At 41.3% G+C, this 19,847-nt stretch overlaps 1 protein-coding gene across 1 annotated transcript in view; it reads left to right on the forward strand.

Annotated features, from left to right (window-relative positions):
• LOC144822567 (chloride anion exchanger-like) overlaps positions 1-19,847 on the forward strand; it is a 327,927-nt gene that overhangs the window by 256,133 nt on the left and 51,947 nt on the right. The window contains exons 16-17 of the mRNA XM_078680252.1: positions 4,917-5,012; positions 14,184-14,420. Coding sequence (XP_078536378.1) covers positions 4,917-5,012; positions 14,184-14,420 — 333 coding nt within the window. The remainder of the gene's footprint in view (positions 1-4,916; positions 5,013-14,183; positions 14,421-19,847) is intronic.

Here is a 19,847-nt window from a genome sequence, read left to right on the forward strand (position 1 = left end):
GTAGGCGCTACTCACAAAGCTTCCCTGAAGCAGCACCCAGAGTTTACAACTCCCGCCCACCAGAAACTCACACCATTTTATCACCCACCCTCTTCGAGAAGGAGGTGAAATCAAGATGGATGACAAAAATGTGACCACAAGACCACAACAAGGCCGTCCGGACACCAAGCAGTAGGGCAACGCCCCCACGTCCCAATGGGGGAGCCACCACTGCAAGCAACCCAAACACCTCTAACCAGTGATAAATAGTAAATGTAGCACACATGTAAAATTTGCAGGAGTGTCACATACCTAAAATCTGCGTTCCCTCATCTGTCACACGAAGGGCAGAGAAAGTTGATGGCTGTGCAACCTGGTCAGACTTCCTCCCTTTGTTTTCCTCCATTGTCCTGCCTTTAATGGAGGGTAGATGGCCTGCATTCTTCTTTGGGGGAAATGGCACATTGATGTCCTCACATATTTCCCTACATTGGGCTAGGCCATTTTCTGGGATATTCGACCCCCCCCCCCCCATTTGTCCCGGGTCCCATGTTGACGTCCTGCTGCAGAGCTTCATTTACTGAGTTATAGCTGACACCACTGTTTCTTAACTTGTGCTTCATTTGTAAAAGAATATGCACCAGCGCCCAATGTTGTGCACAGAAGCCCTCTGCCTGTGTTATGGAGGTCAGGGTGCTGAATACCAAGGCTGCATACTCTTGATTCCACCTCATGCCTCTTTAGTACACTTACAGACACTATCTTTTCCCTTTTTGTGTTTTTTCTCTTTCGCTCTGGGTCGATCTGATGAGAAAAAGCAAGTTCTGGTTCCCAAAAATGAGTGAATAACAAACAAGAACCTAGGAGGTTTATGAGCCAAGTATACTGGCCAAACTGGCATGTATTTCACTATGTCAGTGGGTGCTACAGTCACCATGACACAAATTCTAAGGGGCAAAGAAAGAGAGCGAGAAACACGGGTGCAGAAAACACGAACTGTAATATCTAGAACTCACTCAAAAACTGGTCAACAAAATCCAGAACATCTTATTTATGGATAACCATCAAACAAACCAAGTGATCAGTCCTATCATTTGGCCGTCCATACTGTGACCTGGCGGGTCCTTTGATCATCTAGACCCCATGCCACACAGTAAGTTGTTTGTACTGGATCAGGTCCACAGTAAGCTATGAACCACCAATTGTTGGCCAGTTTATGATAGTTGAGGAAAAGTTGTGAAAACACAGTGCAACATACCAAAAAGAATTTGGTGAATATAAAATAGGGTGATATGTCTAAACAGACTCTTTAATGGGAACAAGGCACATCCCCTAATTAAAAAACAGGAACAGTGCAAACGACAGTATGGAACAAATGACTGTCGCAATTTGGGCCAACATGTTTCTGCCTACCGGGAAAAACGTCCCTTGGCTTTCATCAGGGCCACTGATCTTAAATAGTTGCTACTGTTATGAATGTGTGAAACCAATAATACACCCACCTAATAAGTGAAAAGGGTATATATAATAGTTGTAGGAACGATACAACCTGTACCTACAGTTATATACTCATCCTCCTTGTCAATGGATACTCAACGTGATCCAGAATGACAGGGGGCTGGACCTCACCTCACCTGGACCGTGCTCAGGTATACGAGGCCCCGCACTCTCCGTTGGTGCCACCAAACTGTCCTGAGGCTTGGGGGAGACAGTTTGGTGGCACCGACGGAGAGTGCGGGGCCTCGTATACCTGAGCACGGTCCAGGTGAGGTCCAGTCCCCTGTCATTCTGTTCCAATCTGTGGGATAGTCAATAGAGGATATGTAGGAATGAATGCATCAAATGCTTACTGTAAGAAGCTTTTTGCGAGGGATGACGCGCACACTATATGGAATTGGGTATGCATAGAGATCTGACACTCATGCAATAAGCAAGCTGGGAAGTTCAGAAACTGCATGAGACATTTGCAATGTGTGTGGTAACTTCTAGCAAATATAAGTTTCTTGATAAATATCAGAAGATCAAACTTGCCGAAATTATTCAGAGTAAAGATAACTGGTATTGCAATTTTGGTGCGTTTCGCACTAAGATTCACATGTTCTTCCCTAAAAACTTGTGATAATTATCACACCTGATGAACATCGAGCACCTCGGTATTGCTTTCATCCAGAAGTGGCCAATGCAACTCAGGGTCATATCCTTGACGAGCCAATTAATAGTTTGTACTTCATTGAAGGTAGGCATGACTAATTTTCGTTGAGAATGACGAGAAATTAGGGTAACGCAGGACCTTAAAACAGAAGATATAACAGAGGATTGTCACATCTGGCTGGTGCATGACTAAGGGCATCATTTAGACCCAGGGGGCAGTCTGCTGGTTCTGCAGAGGACCCTCCACTACATTTAAAGAGTACTAAAAAGCCTGGCAGGGATTTCCCTGCTGTGATGAGAGCAGTCAACGCAGCATCCCTAACAGCACCGAGGGCCTCATTTACAAGTCTATTGCGCCGCCGGAGCATCACTTTTTTTGACGCACTGGTGGCGCAGAGTGCCTGCCCATATTTACATGGTCACGTAAAGTCACCCTGCATGACCTTTCATGGGCTTCTAAATATGGGCCCCTTTCACGCATAAAAGTATATGCAAGGGGCGTACCATGGGTGTTGCTGTGGGTGTTCCCACGCAGCATCCACACAACTTAACACATTCCCAGAACGTATTGTAAAGCGGGGAATGCACCATAATCCTAGGAGTGGCCCAATGAGGAGAAATACTTGTATTTCTCTTAGTTTTTCCTCTTTCTATGCGTGCTGCATTCTACAGCACCCATAGAAAAAGAAAAACGTAATCAATTATTATTTTTCTGCAGGAAGGTTTCCCTTCCTGCAGAAAAACAATCATTCCCAATGCAGGCACCCTTGCAACATGTCGCGAGGGTGCCTGCGCTGGCACATGGCATCCAATTGTGCACCAGAGCAGGGGGAAGCATGTGTATTGTGTTGTTGTTAACATGGCGTATCCCTGTGCTTTTAAAATGATGCAGCATAATGGCTTGCAGCACCTTGCTGCATAAACCTTTTGTAAATGAGGCCCTGAAGGTTCGCTGAGCAGGCGCGGTATTAAGCGTTACTGATCTGCATACTTTTTTGTTTAGAGAATCCCAACTCCCAAAGCAGGAGCTACATTTCTCTACAGAAAAACAAATGACCTCGATGTGCAAGGAGTTGTGTCCCTGTTCATGACTGCCATTCTCCATTTACCCTTCCCATATCTGCCATACCATGCAATTTTGGCAGACCAGAACATGTTTGGTTCACAGTAATGTTCCTGTCCGCTAAACTCTAGATGAGGCCCAAAGTTCCTGTCTGACCTATATGAGCAGCATACATTTGTGAGTATTTTAAAGTTCTAAAACCTTGACACAGAATACGTTATGCTCCTCTCCCTGTCATGGCTATACCAGTAGCAGAACACCACTTGTATGAGAAAGCCATGCACTTGCACCCTATCTGTACTGTGAAAATAATAACTACTATATGAACTTTTTGAATGATCTAGTCTCACGGTGGTGATAAAAGAGGTTAATTATTAATCAGCTCAAAGGTATACATTTTATCAACCTTAGAAAGATGAATGGCTGAGTGACTCGGCTGGATTTGATCCTGTGACCTTAAGGTTACACACTGATCTCGAAAATAGATGTTTTTCCTCACTGAGCTATCTTACCAACTCAGGACCACAGTATGAGTCTTCTGGACTTCCCCATGGAGCTGGTAACAAAGTCCCCATCAGGAACTGCAAGGACCATAGAAGAAAAAAACACTGTACAGGGAAATTGGAGGGTGAAAGACCCCTGTTAATTTTAATCTCAGCATGAATGAGATTCCACTAATATTAGAACATGGGAATGCTGGGAGCTCCGTTGAAAACAATTGAGTACTCAGGGCTTCTAATGGCTGGTTGAAGTCCGGAGCTCCAACATTCCAATGTTGTCCTTCACAGCTGTTGCTGTGAACAAAAGCCTCACGGAGCCTGAGGGAATTTCAATCCACTCAGGCTCAGTGAGGCTTTTGTTTTATTTGTTAGAACATTCTGCCCTCTAGTAGTGGAATGTTGCCCCCAGTGGCTGGGCTATACAGGCATTAAAGTCCTGCTCCCTTGTTAAAGGCCCCTTCCTTCGGCTCAGGCCTTTAACGTGGGCGCGAGCCTTTAATGGCCAGTATAGCCCACTACAGCAGGCTTTAAGGCTATATTAATGCTCCAGGTGTGGAATGAACTGCCCCACACTGTGGATGTGGTTTTATATCTGGATCATCATGAGGCCTCTTTTATTTGAAGTAGCCCTTTACTCAAACTGTAGATGTAAAATGGAACATTGATTTATCATTGGCCCATTGCTTTTGTATGGCATCAAAAGTTTAATTAAATTCAATACTTTGAAAAACCTAATGTCAAAAATTAAATGATAAACAGAAGTGTAGAAAGCAAACAGTTTGGGAAAAAATCAGAGAGCAAACTAAAGCTTGAATAAAGCATACATTAAGAAAATATAGGTTATAACAGAGTAAATGATAAGGTTTAAGTTAGATGTGGGCAAAGGAAAAGGGTCACTCTTAAGGTCCGGGTTCTGGTTGTTTTCCATAATGAAAAGTTAAGGGATGTAATAAGGGAAAGGGTGTTTATGGCTAAGGCAATGTTTGCAAATTCCTTTGACTGTTAAAATTCAAACTCATTCTTTCATAGTTTTTGGTCCAAACGTTTTACTTTATCAATTACAACATTTGTCTTTTTCAATGTAGATTCCAGTAAAAATGAATGCACATGGCACACGTAGCTTTGTTTATATTATTAATGTGAGCAGCAGTCCGTTATATTGGAATTGCATAATGGAAACCTGCTTTAAACCTTCTCCCAACTGATCAAACTTCTCTTTGCAGGTCGGTTTTGATCCAGTGAGGATTTTGCGAAAGCGAAATAAAGCGCTGAGAAAAATCAGGAAGCTTCTGAAAAAGGGAGAGCTGCGCATGACTCCTGTAAGTTTTCAATCGATTCTCCTGTAATACATTTAATTCTGTATTTCTGTAAGAGTCCTCGTACTATTTTCCTTTTCTTATTTCAGTTGCTCTTTGAATTGGCTGAATCTCTTGTATTGTGGGTGACGGCGACCAGTATAGTACTGTAGAGAGTATTGTGGGTGACTGTGCCCTTGTGCTGCAGAGGAAAGATGTACTTTGGTTTGGTACCTGACTGGTGTGAGGGGTTTTGCTCTTTCCCTTCCCATCTTCCCTGGCAACAGACCTTTTCCATCGTTTTCGGAGATGGAAGGAGCTATAATCACTTAAATCACAATTACAAAAATATTCTAAGTTCAGCCAATAGTGAGCGGTGTAAGTAGTTTAAAGGGTTTTATTTTCCTATTAAAAGTTTAGTAAATTCAGATTCTTTATTCATTAATCAAATATCAATCAGAAACTGATAATAAATATATAGTTAGAGCAAATCATATCAAAATAATGTATTCAGCGCACTCCATAGAGGAAAGAACCCCTATTCTAAAAAGAGGGCAAAAATGGTGTCGGTCAGAACCCATAAAGAGTTCAAAAGTGAGATGCAAGTGTGAGAATAGCGCATGAAGCTCAAAGTCAATAATCAATAACTGCAGAACTTCCCACAAAGAGAGGTTCAAAAGATTCAGCAGAATCTTAAAATAGCATAGTGTGAAGAAGGATTGGCAGCAGCAAATACAAATCAGGAAGAGGTAAAGCGCAGAGTATGGTTCTCATAAAGTGGCAAAATGGTTTTGAACACGGACTTTTATAAGACAGTATAAATCCGTATTGCAATATATGTTAGCTTGTTCTTTTGTATTTAGCCACTGAGAATTCAATATTCTCCTGGGAGCCAATACTTCCCTGCGGTTCTCACACGTCTTCACTCGTCCACGCAGGCCTTATCTTCAGGTTTGCAACTTCTGTTACTAAAGTTAACGACACACGGGACATTTTAGTTCGTGTCTTCTTCCCCAAGATTTCACTACATTGCCTAACCTTCTAATTCTGCACCCATTTTATTTTTGTAAGTTTAATAAAGCAACCTCTCATTGGTATTTTATCACCACAGCCTTTTTTATATAAAGGCTAATAAAATAATGCAAAAAATTATAAAGGGTTATATTGTTGTCTCCAAAACAAACATTAATCAGAAATGTTCAAGTGAAAACACCTAAATCTGTTCTAAAACACATGGGAAATGACACAATAAAGATTATGTATCTTTTTAAATTAAGTAATGTTGTCAAATGCCTGTCTTTTATGATTTTTTTATGAATCGAAATAAAGACTTTAAAACCTAAACCTGACACAATATCCCATTAATGTATTTGTCCTTCGCTTAAAGACAGTTTAGCAAAGCCAATGTATCTTGGCTCTAAAAGGCCGAGCTATTGGTTTAGCCAGTGCCTTTTAGTAATAGAAGTACAACAACAAAGGGGGATGGGTCCCTGGACCGGAACTAGGAAGGACCCGTTTAAGTACAGAAACAACAATAACCTAGATTCCAAAGTCACTTCATCTCCATTCATTTAAGGGAGAAAGAACCACACTATTTTCTGCTGGTGGTTGGGTTATTTATTTTACCCAAATTCTTTCAATTTTATTCTTATATAATAAAAGGGGCAACTGTTCTTCACAGATTTGCACACACAAATTTTTACCAACAAACATTTACAGTAACATACTATTTCCTACATATAACGGTAGTCAGTGAGACAAAAATAAATTCACATAATCAATGAAACGAATAGATTCAAAAAATCATTACACAGAGTATTCACAATCACTGTTAATAATCCAATGTGGAACGCAAGAAATGTTATTAAGCAAGACAAATCAATTGCACTGCCAATTGCGTTTGTTTACACAATATTCCAATATCTTGTTAGTATTTAATTCATTCTCCAAGATATTCTCAATAATCTTATTCTTAACAACTCAGCGGAACTCTCGCTGTGCCGACGCGTTTCGAGACACACTGTTGCCTTCGTGTGCTCTCATCAGGGCATCTTACTTATCCACATTCATATCTATAAATACAAAAACATATAAAGCACCTGTCACTTATCTGCAGTGTTTATAAAATTTAACCAACTCCCATCAATGGCTATGTGGTCCTACCTACCTGCCAATGTGGTGAAGTGTTATTTTGATCGGGCTTCCCGGACCGCTGTGTCCAGTTTAAATGCACAATGGGTCTGTTTTTTAATAACTGTGGAGCCAGGTTTAGAGTCGAAATTTTTCGTTGTAACCTAATATAATGCAACAAGGGGGGAGGGGGAGAAAGACGGAGCACAAATGTGTTTTAGTTGTATACCTTTGCTTGGCTTATATCACTATGCCATGGCTTTAAGCAGCCTTCATACCTCACGAAGTCTGTATTCTTCTTCCAGCTACTATAATAGGGCCTGGGTCACCAACCGCCTTCCTTTACCTTCACTGCAACCAAGACATGACAAACAATGTGATGCCATGCTCTGCGTTATATACGGGCGTTCGCTATACTTCTACAGACGTCTGTACCACTTACCGGTAGACGTGTCTTCGCCTCTTCTTCTCACTATCTCGGCCGCGCAGCAAACAAATTAGCGTCGCATGAAATTAGACGCGCTGTGTATTGATATGTGCCGCTGCCTCTGGGAAATGTATTTCTACTCGGTTATTTATCGGGAATTGTAGTTTCTACCGATTTAATGAGCCTCGAGGCTCCCAGCCTAAATAATAATAGCGGGTGCATGTGTCTTTATTTCTGCGCGCTGCACAGGAGCGGTTAGTGGTTCTAATGTATTATTAACATGCTATGATCAAAATTTCTCAGACTTGCGCTGCGCCTACAGCCATGAAGAGTGTAGTTCTTGACCCTGGCATGCTGGGAGTTGAAGTCTTTTTATGTATTACTATCTCACCCACGTTGCTCTTTTCGAATCTTTATCTCTTTTCCATAAACACATAACCTGGCCACCACCAGCATGTCTCTCGCTCATTGTTTCGTATATTCTCTTAATCAACAAGATTTGCAAGGACATTACAAACACAGGACATCTCTCATCTCAAATCCGTGATATTTCAGACATTTCATTGAGTCCGGTTGTGACTGTATCATATTTCATAATGAGGTTGGCCTCTTTTCTAAGTAGAAAGGTCTCAATGTCGGTAATCTTACTAGACGTGTTCAATGAAAGTAGCACAGTCCACCTCAGATCCCTCTCTGTGTGTCCTGCCAGTGCATAATGTTCCACCATGGGAGCTGTCATGACCTTTTTCTTTATCCTGGACCTGTGTTGGGTAATTCTGTGATTAATTTGCTGACAAGTCTTGCCTATGTACAACTTTGCAAAGGGGCAAACCACAGCGTAGATCACATTTTTCGTCTTGCAATTGCTGAAGCTCGAGTGTTTCCATTTAACACCATTATGCTGGAATTCTGTGCCCTCTATTGTGTAGTCACAAGCTACACAATTTCCGCACTTATGGTGTCCCTCAACTGGTTTGAGCCCTAGTTGGCTTCGAAGATCTTTTTTAACTCCCCTAGGGAATATATCAGACCTAGCTCGCTTTTTAGCATGTTTGAGCAGTTTCCTTCCATAACCTCTTTCTGCCATCTGATCGCAAAAATTCATGGCGTGATGTTCAAAGTCCGCCCTATCTGTACAGTTCCTACGGATTCGTAGTAGCTGACCGTAGGGCAAATTATCTTTTAAACTCTTGGGGTGAGCACTCCGGTAATGTAGAATGGAGTTTTTATCGGTCTCTTTCCTATGCAAGACTACTGTAAGGGTTGTCCCTTTGGGAACCACTTCCACATCCAGGAAGGTCAGCCTGGTTTTACTTTTTACACAACTGAATTTGATGTCTGGGTGCCTGCAGTTAAGCCAATCGAAGAAACAGTCTAGTGTCTCCTCGGGGCCAGACCAAAGGCACCAGACATCGTCTATATATCGAAGCCACTGCTTCACATTGCTCAAGAAGGGGTTGTTATTGAAAATAAATCTGGACTCAAATTGCGCCATGTAAAGGACCGCCATCTCGGGAGCAAAGGGACATCCCATAGCGGTCCCCTTCGTTTGGAGGTAGAAGTCATTGTTGAAAGAAAAAAAGTTCTTACGTAAGGCGATCTCAGCCAGCTTTAATATGAACTCAGTTGATACTCTGTGTGGTCTTGGTCTCTTGTTCAAATAGAGCTCGATCACCTCCAGGGCTTCATCCTGGGGGATTTGAGTATACAGGGAGATTACATCAAAGGAAACCATCCACTGCACAGTGCTGTCAAACTCAATTCCTTCAACTTTTCTTATGAACTCTGTCGTATCTCTCAAATACGATTCCACCTCAGGTAAAAATGGCTTCAAGAACACATCCACGTATTTTGATATCGGCTCTAAAATGGAGTCGCAGCCTGACACGATAGGACGTCCAGGTGGTTCTTCCAATCGTTTATGAATTTTCGGGAGAAAGTAGATCACTGGTACCCGAGGATATTTTTTAGTCAGGAAATCAAGTTCCCGTGGGCCCAGCAATCCTTGATCGTATCCCTGTTTAACCAGTTGATCAATCTGGCCTTGAATCATCAGCGTTGGATCTGTAGTGATCTTTCTGTAACACTCTTGATTCAATACCTGGGAGTTTCCCTCTTTCATATACATTTCTCTGGGCCAAATAACTATTGCCCCTCCCTTATCTGCCTGTTTAAAAACGATAGATTTAGTGCTTTTTGTTGATCAACTATGATGTTCCTTTTAAAGAATTTATTCTTTTTTTCAAGGTGGGTCAGTGATTTTTTAAAACGATAGTTGTTAAGAATAAGATTATTGAGAATATCTTGGAGAATGAATTAAATACTAACAAGATATTGGAATATTGTGTAAACAAACGCAATTGGCAGTGCAATTGATTTGTCTTGCTTAATAACATTTCTTGCGTTCCACATTGGATTATTAACAGTGATTGTGAATCCTCTGTGTAATGATTTTTTGAATCTATTCGTTTCATTGATTATGTGAATTTATTTTTGTCTCACTGACTACCGTTATATGTAGGAAATAGTATGTTACTGTAAATGTTTATTGGTAAAAATTTGTGTGTGCAAATCTGTGAAGAACAGTTGCCCCTTTTATTATATAAGAATAAAATTGAAAGAATTTGGGTAAAATAAATAACCCAACCACCAGCAGAAAATAGTGTGGTTCTTTCTCCCTTAAATGAATGGAGATGAAGTGACTTTGGAATCTAGGTTATTGTTGTTTTAGTAATAGAAGGCATGTTTATGCCATAAGATGCATTCACATGCATGGTTGTCAACTTTGACATGGGTTTTCTGTTAAAAAAAAAACATTCCAAGATGGTGGCCAATGCACCCACACACATCATACATAGTGTGTGCTTGATCGTTGGGATGTAGCAGCCATTTTCATTTACAATTCCAACATAGTGATTGGCCATGTTAGAATGGTAAATTAAAATGTTTTTTAAAAAAAGTCTGTGTGAAGTGCCAAAATGTATGCAAGCAGCCTGGCAGCACTTTGCAGTTGCTGAGTACTCCAAAGACTGGAAGCAGGGCGGGAGAATGAAAGTCATGTGGAGGGGATTTTTTTTTTTGTTGCAGTGTTTTATATAGCGCGAACTAGACCCGAACCGAATCAGGTATCAGAGCGATTTACATATTTTCCAGTTACGTTACATGAGGACACACTTTCATTTTAGGCACAGGGAGATTAAGTGATTTGCCCAGAATCACAGGAGGTTTTTGGCGTCGTTACCGAGACTCGAACCCAGATCCCCAGGTCCGAGGTCGAGCGCCCTAGCCGTTAGGCCAACCCTAAGTGAGCAGCCCAGACACAAATTGCAGCTGCCAGGCCTTCATAATTGAAATAGAAAATATACATATTTTTACATAGGGGAGGGACAAGGATCATCAGGGAGTGGGTGAGAGGGGAATAAAAAAGAGCAATCAACGGAACAAGAGTGGAAAAAGTAGTGGAAGAGAGTTAAAAAAAGACGTACTCGAATGGAGCACATTTTTTAAACATGTTTTTATTGAGCATTTTCACATTTATCACCCGTACAAATCTAATATCCGCTATATTTCCAGCAGTGTTAACATTTCAGTGAACAGCCACATACAGGATGAAAGCAACGTTTCACCAAATAGAGACAACGCAGAAAACATGTAATCACTTGTCATTACTGAACCAAGCGAGTGCACGGGCGGTGCTGGTTTTCTCGGTACCGTAATCTAATATAGCATAATGGGGGGCAAATACATCCCTGAAGGGGTTTCGGAGAGGCTACTGTTGAGGGTGGGTCATTGCAAGTCTATACCCCTTTGGGCACCCTTGCACAGGCTGTGTCCTATGCACATTTACATCTTCCATGCTCTCTGTGCCTCCATAGGTAGAAAACTGAGTGCAACTTCTTGCCATTGATCCGGTAATGGCTCCTTATGCATTCCCTTGTATCTCTTAGCGTGTGGCAGTACCATTTGCTAATGCCCAGTTTTCCACACCCATCTCCCCCCTTCTTTGTGGAGGGCCCTTAGATGATTTCCAGTAACTGGCTATCTCTGCGAGCTACACTCAGTGCTAAATCAAGGAACTTGGTGCCCGCCTTCCTGGTCGCCTGCCTGCGATATATAGCCCCAGCAGGCAAAGATCCACATTCTATGATGCCTGCAGGTGTAGAGTACGTTCCAATTCTGAGGTGAGCTGCTTCAAAAATTGGGTAATCATCAAACCCAGACCATGTGGGCAAAGTCCCATTCCACAATATGACATCTGGGGCAACTAACGTCAGTGATGTTCAGCATCATGTTCCCCCAGCCCTGAAAACTACCCAGCCCCAAACCCTGAGCCCGAAATCTGGCCTCCAGCCCCCTGCCCATAGCCTTATAACTACTCATAAGTTTATTGTAAGTGGCCCTTCAGCCCTCGTCTTACCACTAATAAGCTAATATTACAGGTTTTTGAAAAGCACTATTCTGACTAAACTTGTTACATTTATTTACTGTCACTGACTGCGTTTGCATTTTTGATCTTCCTGCTGATATAGAAAAACAAAGAATTCATATGGCACGGGATAAAAAAGTCATAAATGCAGCCAAGTTCTCTTTTGTCTTTTTCATGTGCCCTGTTATTAATACCTTAAATTCAGAAATTCTTTCTGCATTGGTCTGGATAAAAACCTTATGAACAGCATCTGGCCCTTGTCCGATCCGTGTCCTATCTAGAAAAGTCAAGAGCTCACATTCAACATGGTCGGCATATTAAACAATAAAATAAAATACATTTAATTGTTAAAATAAAGTATATGTAGTGCATCCTACCTGCCACTCCTAAGTGCTGAATGTAACAGTTTTTACTATTGCTCAATTTAATTGGCCAATCTTTGATTATTTTTTTACTCCTTATTTCATGTGTTATTAAATTCCAGTTAAACCTTAAAATACGTCTGATCCCTGCTGGAAACACTGTTTAACACTAGGGCCATATGTGGGTAATCTCTATTTACCGATTCTTAAATACCGAATTTTACCGATTCGGTATTTAAGAATCAGTAAATAGTATGTAGGTAAAATTTGGTAAATTTTACCGAATCGGTAATATTCGGTATTTAAGAATCAGTATTTACCGATTCGGTAATTCCCATTCATTCCTATGGACCTGGAGGCTCATAGAATGAATGGGAAGCCATTCACGATTACCGATTTGGTAAATACCGAATCGGTAATAGGGGGAACATACGGCTAGGGTGCTCGACCTCGGACCTGGGGATCTGAGTTCGAGTCTCGGTAACGACGGCAAAAAATAAATAAACTCCTGTGATTCTGGCCAAATCACTTAATCTCCCCGTGCCTGAATTGAATGTGTGTCCTCATGTAACGTAACTGGTGCTATGTAAAGCGCTCTGATACCCGATTCAGTGCGGGTCTAGTTCGCGCTATATAAAACTCTGTTAAAAAAATAAATAAATCAAGGGTGGCACCCCTGAATCATACATGTGGCACAAATACATGCCCTAAGGGCATGTATGTCTGCCACATGGCACTTTTAAAAAAGCACAAAATTGCTTTTTTAAAGGTTTTCGATATTTACCACCAACTTCTCGTTGGTGGTAAATACCGAATCCTTAAATCAAAAATGCACTCACTTGAGTGCTCCTACATAGGATTTTAGGTTTCGGTAATTTACCGATTCGGTATTTTAAGGAATCGATAATATACTGAATCCTTAAATTACCGAATCGGTAAATTACTGAATCCTAAAATCAAGCCACCTACATTAGAAAAAGCTAAATACTGGTCGGTAACAGCAAATTTACTGATTTTCGGCCGTTACCGACCAGTATTAAGCTACCTACATATGGCCCCAAGAATCTATCACCAGAATTGCAGTATGTGTATCACCCACTTCAAAGTAGCTCTTGTCTTATGTTTATAAAGGATGGTGTGCATGTGCCACATGAGAGATCGATGATAAAGTTGAAATTTCCACCTATATGTAATAGCGCTAAAAAAAAGTGTCAATTTGCAAATAAAAAGTTAATAGTTGGGTCATCAATAGAAAGGCCATGTAAGCCTACCTTAGTTGGTTTGCTTCTCCACTACCCCACCATCTATTTTACCTCATGTTTCAGGAACTCATCAAATGTCTGCTGTTCTAATCTTCTTGTTTTTAAAAGGGTGGATTATGCTTCAATCCACCTTTCTCACTGTGTGTATCTCACTGCAACCACTAGAAAATTGTGGGGTCCAGCAACTTTGACGTTTATGACTTCTTCACCAATTCGTGGCTTTCCTAAAGCAACCTATCAATGCCTCAGTTTGTTCCATATACAACATCACAATGGCTGGTGCATTTGGATTTGTGGTCATGGACATTGCAGCTTATCATTTTTTAACACATGTCTGTAGTCTTTTACAGTTAAGATGAACACAGATTAGGAACTGATGTCTTACAAATAGCCATATTATCATTCATAATGGTTTGTTTTCATATTCTTCTTTTGTCCTAAAATCCGCCGCACCTAATTCTAAACAAGAAACGATTTTTTATATATGCTTTATATCTCCTTTATTGCCTTCTCTTAAAAATTACCTATTTTGAAGTCTCTTCATTCAAACATAACATATTTGTGGGTCTTTTTTTATTGTATTAAAAGGAAGGAATCATTAACACTAGTTATGAATATCAAGACACTGATGATGAAGAACTTGACAACAACCAAGTAGAAGAGCTGGACCTGCCCACATACACTGCTGACCTGCCAATTACTATAGACTGGAAAAAAGACCTCCCAGTGAACATCTTTGTGCCCAAGATTGATGTCCATAGTGTGATCATCGACTTTGGAGCTGTCTCGTTTTTGGATCTTTCTGCCATGAAAGGCATCAAAGCGGTAATTTCTTTTCATATAACTTTTTGTTAAAATGTCCATGCTGCCCTTACTGCTTGCTGCGTCCAGTATTTACCAGGCTAAGGGAGAGACCGGAGAAGGGGCAGCAGCCACATGAAAATATGGTTACAGAGGAACATTATGTATGTCAAATCCTTAAAAAAATGAGTTAACACAATGTGTTGAGGCTCTGTGCACTCAGTGAGTCCTGGATACTTCATAGCATAATGAAAATCGTGTGTAATCTACAGCATGCACTCGTTCAGGATAATTTGTGTTGTTTACACTTTGCAGATAGTACATGTTATGCAAAAAGGATGCCAACAATTACACACACATGACCTGGATAACCCAGTATTTCACAGATTATGCGTGAAATGCAAGAAAGTGGGATACTGTATAATGTTAACAATTAGCAGATATTAATTGTTATGCTCACATTTGGATAACACAAGGTATGTGCAATTTTGTGATAATACTGGTATGCACAGATTCTAGGTAACTCAGAATATGCACACATTGTGGATAATTCCAAGTTTTAAATGGACTATTATTGATGGCAATGTGACTGACTGTTCATTAAAAAAGTTGAAAGCAATTTTAGATAATGAGAACATTAGGAGTGGAGAAGATCAACTCTGATGATTGTATCACAGAGAGCATACATTTTTTACCTCAATGCATGTAAAACATCTGTGAATCTGGATACCGTAATAAAATAAGAATTAGCCAAGGACTCAGTAGCTCATTATGTCCCTGTAGCTGGCACAGGAAGCCAGTTAATTAGCCCTTGGAGGCACTTCTAGTGGCCCGAGATCAAGGAGATTGTCTAGTTCTCCTTCAAGCAGTCCTTCAAGTAGCAGGACAATCGTTTGGTAACAGCAGTGCATTCCTCTGGGGGTCAAGGCAGTTCATCTGAAGTATTTCCTGAAGAGTTGCCCAGAGGGTCCAACATTTATACCTGTTGCCAGACTTTGAAGTAGGGGAATAGCCTATTTTACCCCCACATCTGTTTCTGGACAGTTCTTCCCTTCCTTTCCCTGCCAGGACTCAATGACGTCTGGGGTGACAAAATCCTGGTGTCATTGTCCTTTGTGCTGGAGGAAAGCTCTTTGGAATTAAGTGAGGCAGGGAACATCTCCGTCTCCAGCCATCCTGGCAGGATAGCCCATTCCTGCCCACACCAAGTCCCAGATGGTCTCAATGTCTGGAATAAATGCCTAACACCCAACATCAGATCCATTCCCAGGACCCTGGCAGAGACACAAATGGTTAGGACAAGAACATGTCAACTTTCTAAATGTGGCCTTTTCATATTGTGACTTAAAATATGACGTTTGCATTAAAGAGGATTCTAATACAATTAATTTGAGTCTAAACAAGATTTCCATATCTGCTCCAAATCCCAAGTTAGCACTTATTAAATGTAATAAGGTAACCCAATGTTACATAATGTGAGCGATAGACCTTACACTAGTGAAAAACACATTTAGAAGTTATTTACTACCAGGACATATAAAAAACTTAAATCTACTTGTCCTACTTTTTAAATACAATCCACCGAGCCTGCTTTTAGGGCTTACATTAGGGGTAAGTATTAAAAAAGAAGGTTTTGGCCTAGGAAAATAGTTTTTGTTTTACCAGGTCACAATGGCAGTTTAAAACTGCACTACAGGCTGCAATGGAAGGCATGAGACATGTTTTAAAGGGCTACTTTAGTGGGTGGCACAAGTGCTCCAGGCCCACTTGTAGCATTTTATTTACAGACCATGGCTGGGTACTTGTAGTACCACATACTGGGAACTTATAAGTAAATTAAATGTGCCAATTAGGTGTAAGCCAATTTTACCACGCTTTAGGGAGAGAATAGAAGCACTTTAGCACTGGCTAAAAGTGCACAGAGTCTTAATGCCAACAAAACTAAATTCTGAAATCAGGAGGGGTGAAGGCAAGAAGTTTGGGGGAAAACCTCACTTAGAATGTCAGATCTAACAGGAACATTGACTGTCAAATACTTTTAGAGTGTGGATGCTGCTATCAGGGTTACATACAAAACAAATGTTGTACCAGCATTTCAAATTCAAAGGAAACCGTCTTGCACAGTCAGGGATTTTGCACTGCAAGAAAGAAAGAATCAGATCCATATTCTCAACAGAAATGTGTCCAACAGCAATGCAGATGTTTCAATTTTGTATCATTCTTGGGAAGGACTGGTCGTCGTATTGTATATAAACAAAAAGGTGCTCCAAGTGACTGCGCAGTGAGAAGTGAAAATCAGTGAGCCATAACAAATTAAATGAAAGCAATACACAAGAGAATAAGCATGTACAGAGCGCCCGACCCTCTGGATTTTCAGAATAAAACCGTTAACAAACACACTTTCGGAAACAGAGTTTGGGTATCCAGTAATGAATGGACAAGGGGGGGTGCAAGTGAAGAATATTACCAAACCATGGTGTGATAGAGCACTGTGACAGCATATTTTCCATTTAATTTGGCAAGAAATTTGCGCAGACATTCAGCTTTATTGATGAAACCATATAGGGCACAAATGATAACTTGTGTTGTGTTTTAGAAAAAAATAGACCTTCTACAGCCTTTCCTTTCACACTTCCTTTACGCCAGCAAGACTGTCACATAGTTCACTTTACAAAATCCTCTTACTCTGGAGTCGGAAAAATAAAAATAATCCCCAATCTCCATGTTAAAAAAACAAGCAGCAATTTGTCAGAAGACATAGCTTGACATGTTACCTCTGCCTTTGAACGCACAGCAAATGTAACTAGATAAAAACAAAAACGTAAAGGCATCTTTGGAGCTTATTCATCTTCTGAACTCTACCATGGTTCTTACTGGGGGTGCTGCAGCACCCACCGCCCGCACCCTTACTTCTAGAGTCTGTGATTGCTTCTTTTGGCAGTAATCTGTGAATTATTTGATTGGTGTATATACATCAAACGTTCAGTAAGAGTAGGAAGGACTGCATCACCAGCATACAATGGAGTAGGGGTCCCTACACCGCAGACAATGAAGGTTCAAACCCTCGAGGTGTTCACCAGTATCATTCAGGAATAGTGTGAGAAGCAGGGATGCTGAAACGCCCCCTAGGGAATTTATTTCCTTACCTTCCCCATTAGCTCCATACTGGATTTCGACGTTGTTATCTGTGTGCAAGTTTTTAAATGCATTTAATAAGGGGCTGTGCAACTGTTGTTATCATCTCTGCCACAATATCAACCTGTTGGCTAAATCGAACGCCGGCTTTAGGTCAACAAAGGCCACTGTATAGGCATTCTGTGTATGTATACAGATTTTGAAGCAACTACATAGAACCTGATCGCCTGTTCGATCGTATCGATTCGCTTACGGAATCCTGACTGATTACCGACAAGGATGGACTCAGTGTCAACCCGGTCTTTGAGCCACTTAGACGGCACATGCCCAAAGGTTTCACCTGCCCCATTCAAAGAAGCCATTGACAGATATTCTGGACACCCTTTTTATTTCTTGCTAAACGCCAAAAGCAAAGAATAGTATCAGTTGTGAGTGCAATATAAATGCCTCAATTTGGACGTTGGCCCATAGTTAAGTCTCTGTTTTATAGAAGTCCACACTTGAATAAACTCAGCGGCAAGGGCTTTATTTGATTTTTTGTGAAAGATGGGTAGCTCAGCATCTATATTATTAATCTCAAATGAGGTCTTTTCACGGGACCGCTGCTCAGTGACTTTTCATTTTTGGAAGAGTGTGTTTGACATGTACTAAAGCATAAAGCTGCTTAAGGGGTCTACGCAGTGCTTAATTTGAGCAGGTGCTTTCAGGTGCTCAGCACCTGCACTTCTTTCACAGGGCCGGGGCTAGAATTTCTGAACCTGCAGGTGGTGGTCTCAATATTAATTGTTCAATTCAAAATAAAAAGAATAACATACATTGCATGGTGACTGGCTGGTAAATGTTCCTAGGCAGGCCGGCATATGCCTGTCCAGGAAGGCATGATTGTGTATGACCACGTTAGTGATGATGTCATCACGCTGATCACAAATCCAAGAAGTCATCGACAAACTATGGCTTGCATTCTATTCCCCTAGTTTGCTGCACCCTGCTACTGCCTGAGCCTAAAGCTCCCATTGAATAATTGTAGCTGGGGGCTGGCTCATGACGGAGTTGAGGCAAGGAAGCTGCAAGAGCGCATTAGGAACTTAGGAGTGAGGGCTCTTGAAGAAGAATAAATTAAAGTAAGTGTGGACTTTCCGCTTGTTGCGTAGCCAGAATAGCATATCCGGCACCCGTTCATTGCTGCTATCCTCAATGTGTGTGATGCAGCTGCGGCCCAACACAACTTTTGTGCGCCAAGGCGTCACCAGTAGAACCTGTGCGCTGCACCCCAGCATGGTAATTGCTGAGTGTGAGTGAGTACAGTAGACACCATAGCCATACTTACCGGCATTGGCAGCATTACTGCTGGGGACACTGCCTTTGCTGTAGCAGACAGAATCACAGTAAGCTGAGCAGTGGATGCCGATGCCATCGCCATCCCTGCACCTACTAATTACAGGCAGCACTAGCAGTGACATGACCTCCTGTGCTCAAGCAGCCGCCTGTTCTGCAATAAACCCAGTCATACCACACTGATTAATATATGCAAAAAAGCATTTTCATTTTGTTTTTTCACTCAGTGTAGGTAAGAAAGTAAAACACGTCATCTTCTGCTTCATTAGGAATGACAACAGGAAAACGCAGAGTTCAAAATAGCAGGGACATGTACAGGCTGACGACCGGGGTCACAGGCAGCAGCAGTGTTATAGATGAGAGACAGCAAGAGTAAAGAGGAGAAGAAACAACAAGAGAGGAGAGAGATAAAATGGAGCAAAGTAGAAGAAAAGGAGGAGAGCCAATCAGATTCAAAGAGAAAGCAGCCATGCTGTGAAGAAGAGATCATTAATAAGAGAGAAGATAGAATGAATGGATGTGGAGTACAGGACAGAGGAAAAAAAGCAGACAAATGATAAAATGGAGACACAGCTAATCACTGCTAGAGAGTGATAGTAAAGAGCCAAGATCGAGAGGAGGGGAGAGAGAGCAGAGCAGGGATAAAAGTGAAGAGAAAAAAGGGCAGGGCTAAAATGAATAGAGGGCAAATCAGAAATACAGGGTGTGACAAAGGTGATACAAAACAATTAGAGAGGTCAGAGGATAGACTCTTAGAGCAAAGACTTAGGGGATAGACAACAGAACAAGGTAAGAAGATAGAGACTGAGGCAGTGAGAGTGTTGAAAGTGGGGCTCACCAGAGGAAGACGTGAGCTGTGGCCTCCTTGGCAACATTTTCAGCACCTGCACTTCTTTTTTTACAAATTAAGCACTGGGTCTACGCCATTCATGTGGACTAAGTAGTAACCCTTGTGTCTAGTATAGAGCACCTATCGCGTTG

This window comes from Lissotriton helveticus, chromosome 1_1 (assembly GCF_964261635.1).
Source record: "Lissotriton helveticus chromosome 1_1, aLisHel1.1, whole genome shotgun sequence".
NCBI lineage: Eukaryota > Metazoa > Chordata > Amphibia > Caudata > Salamandridae > Lissotriton > Lissotriton helveticus.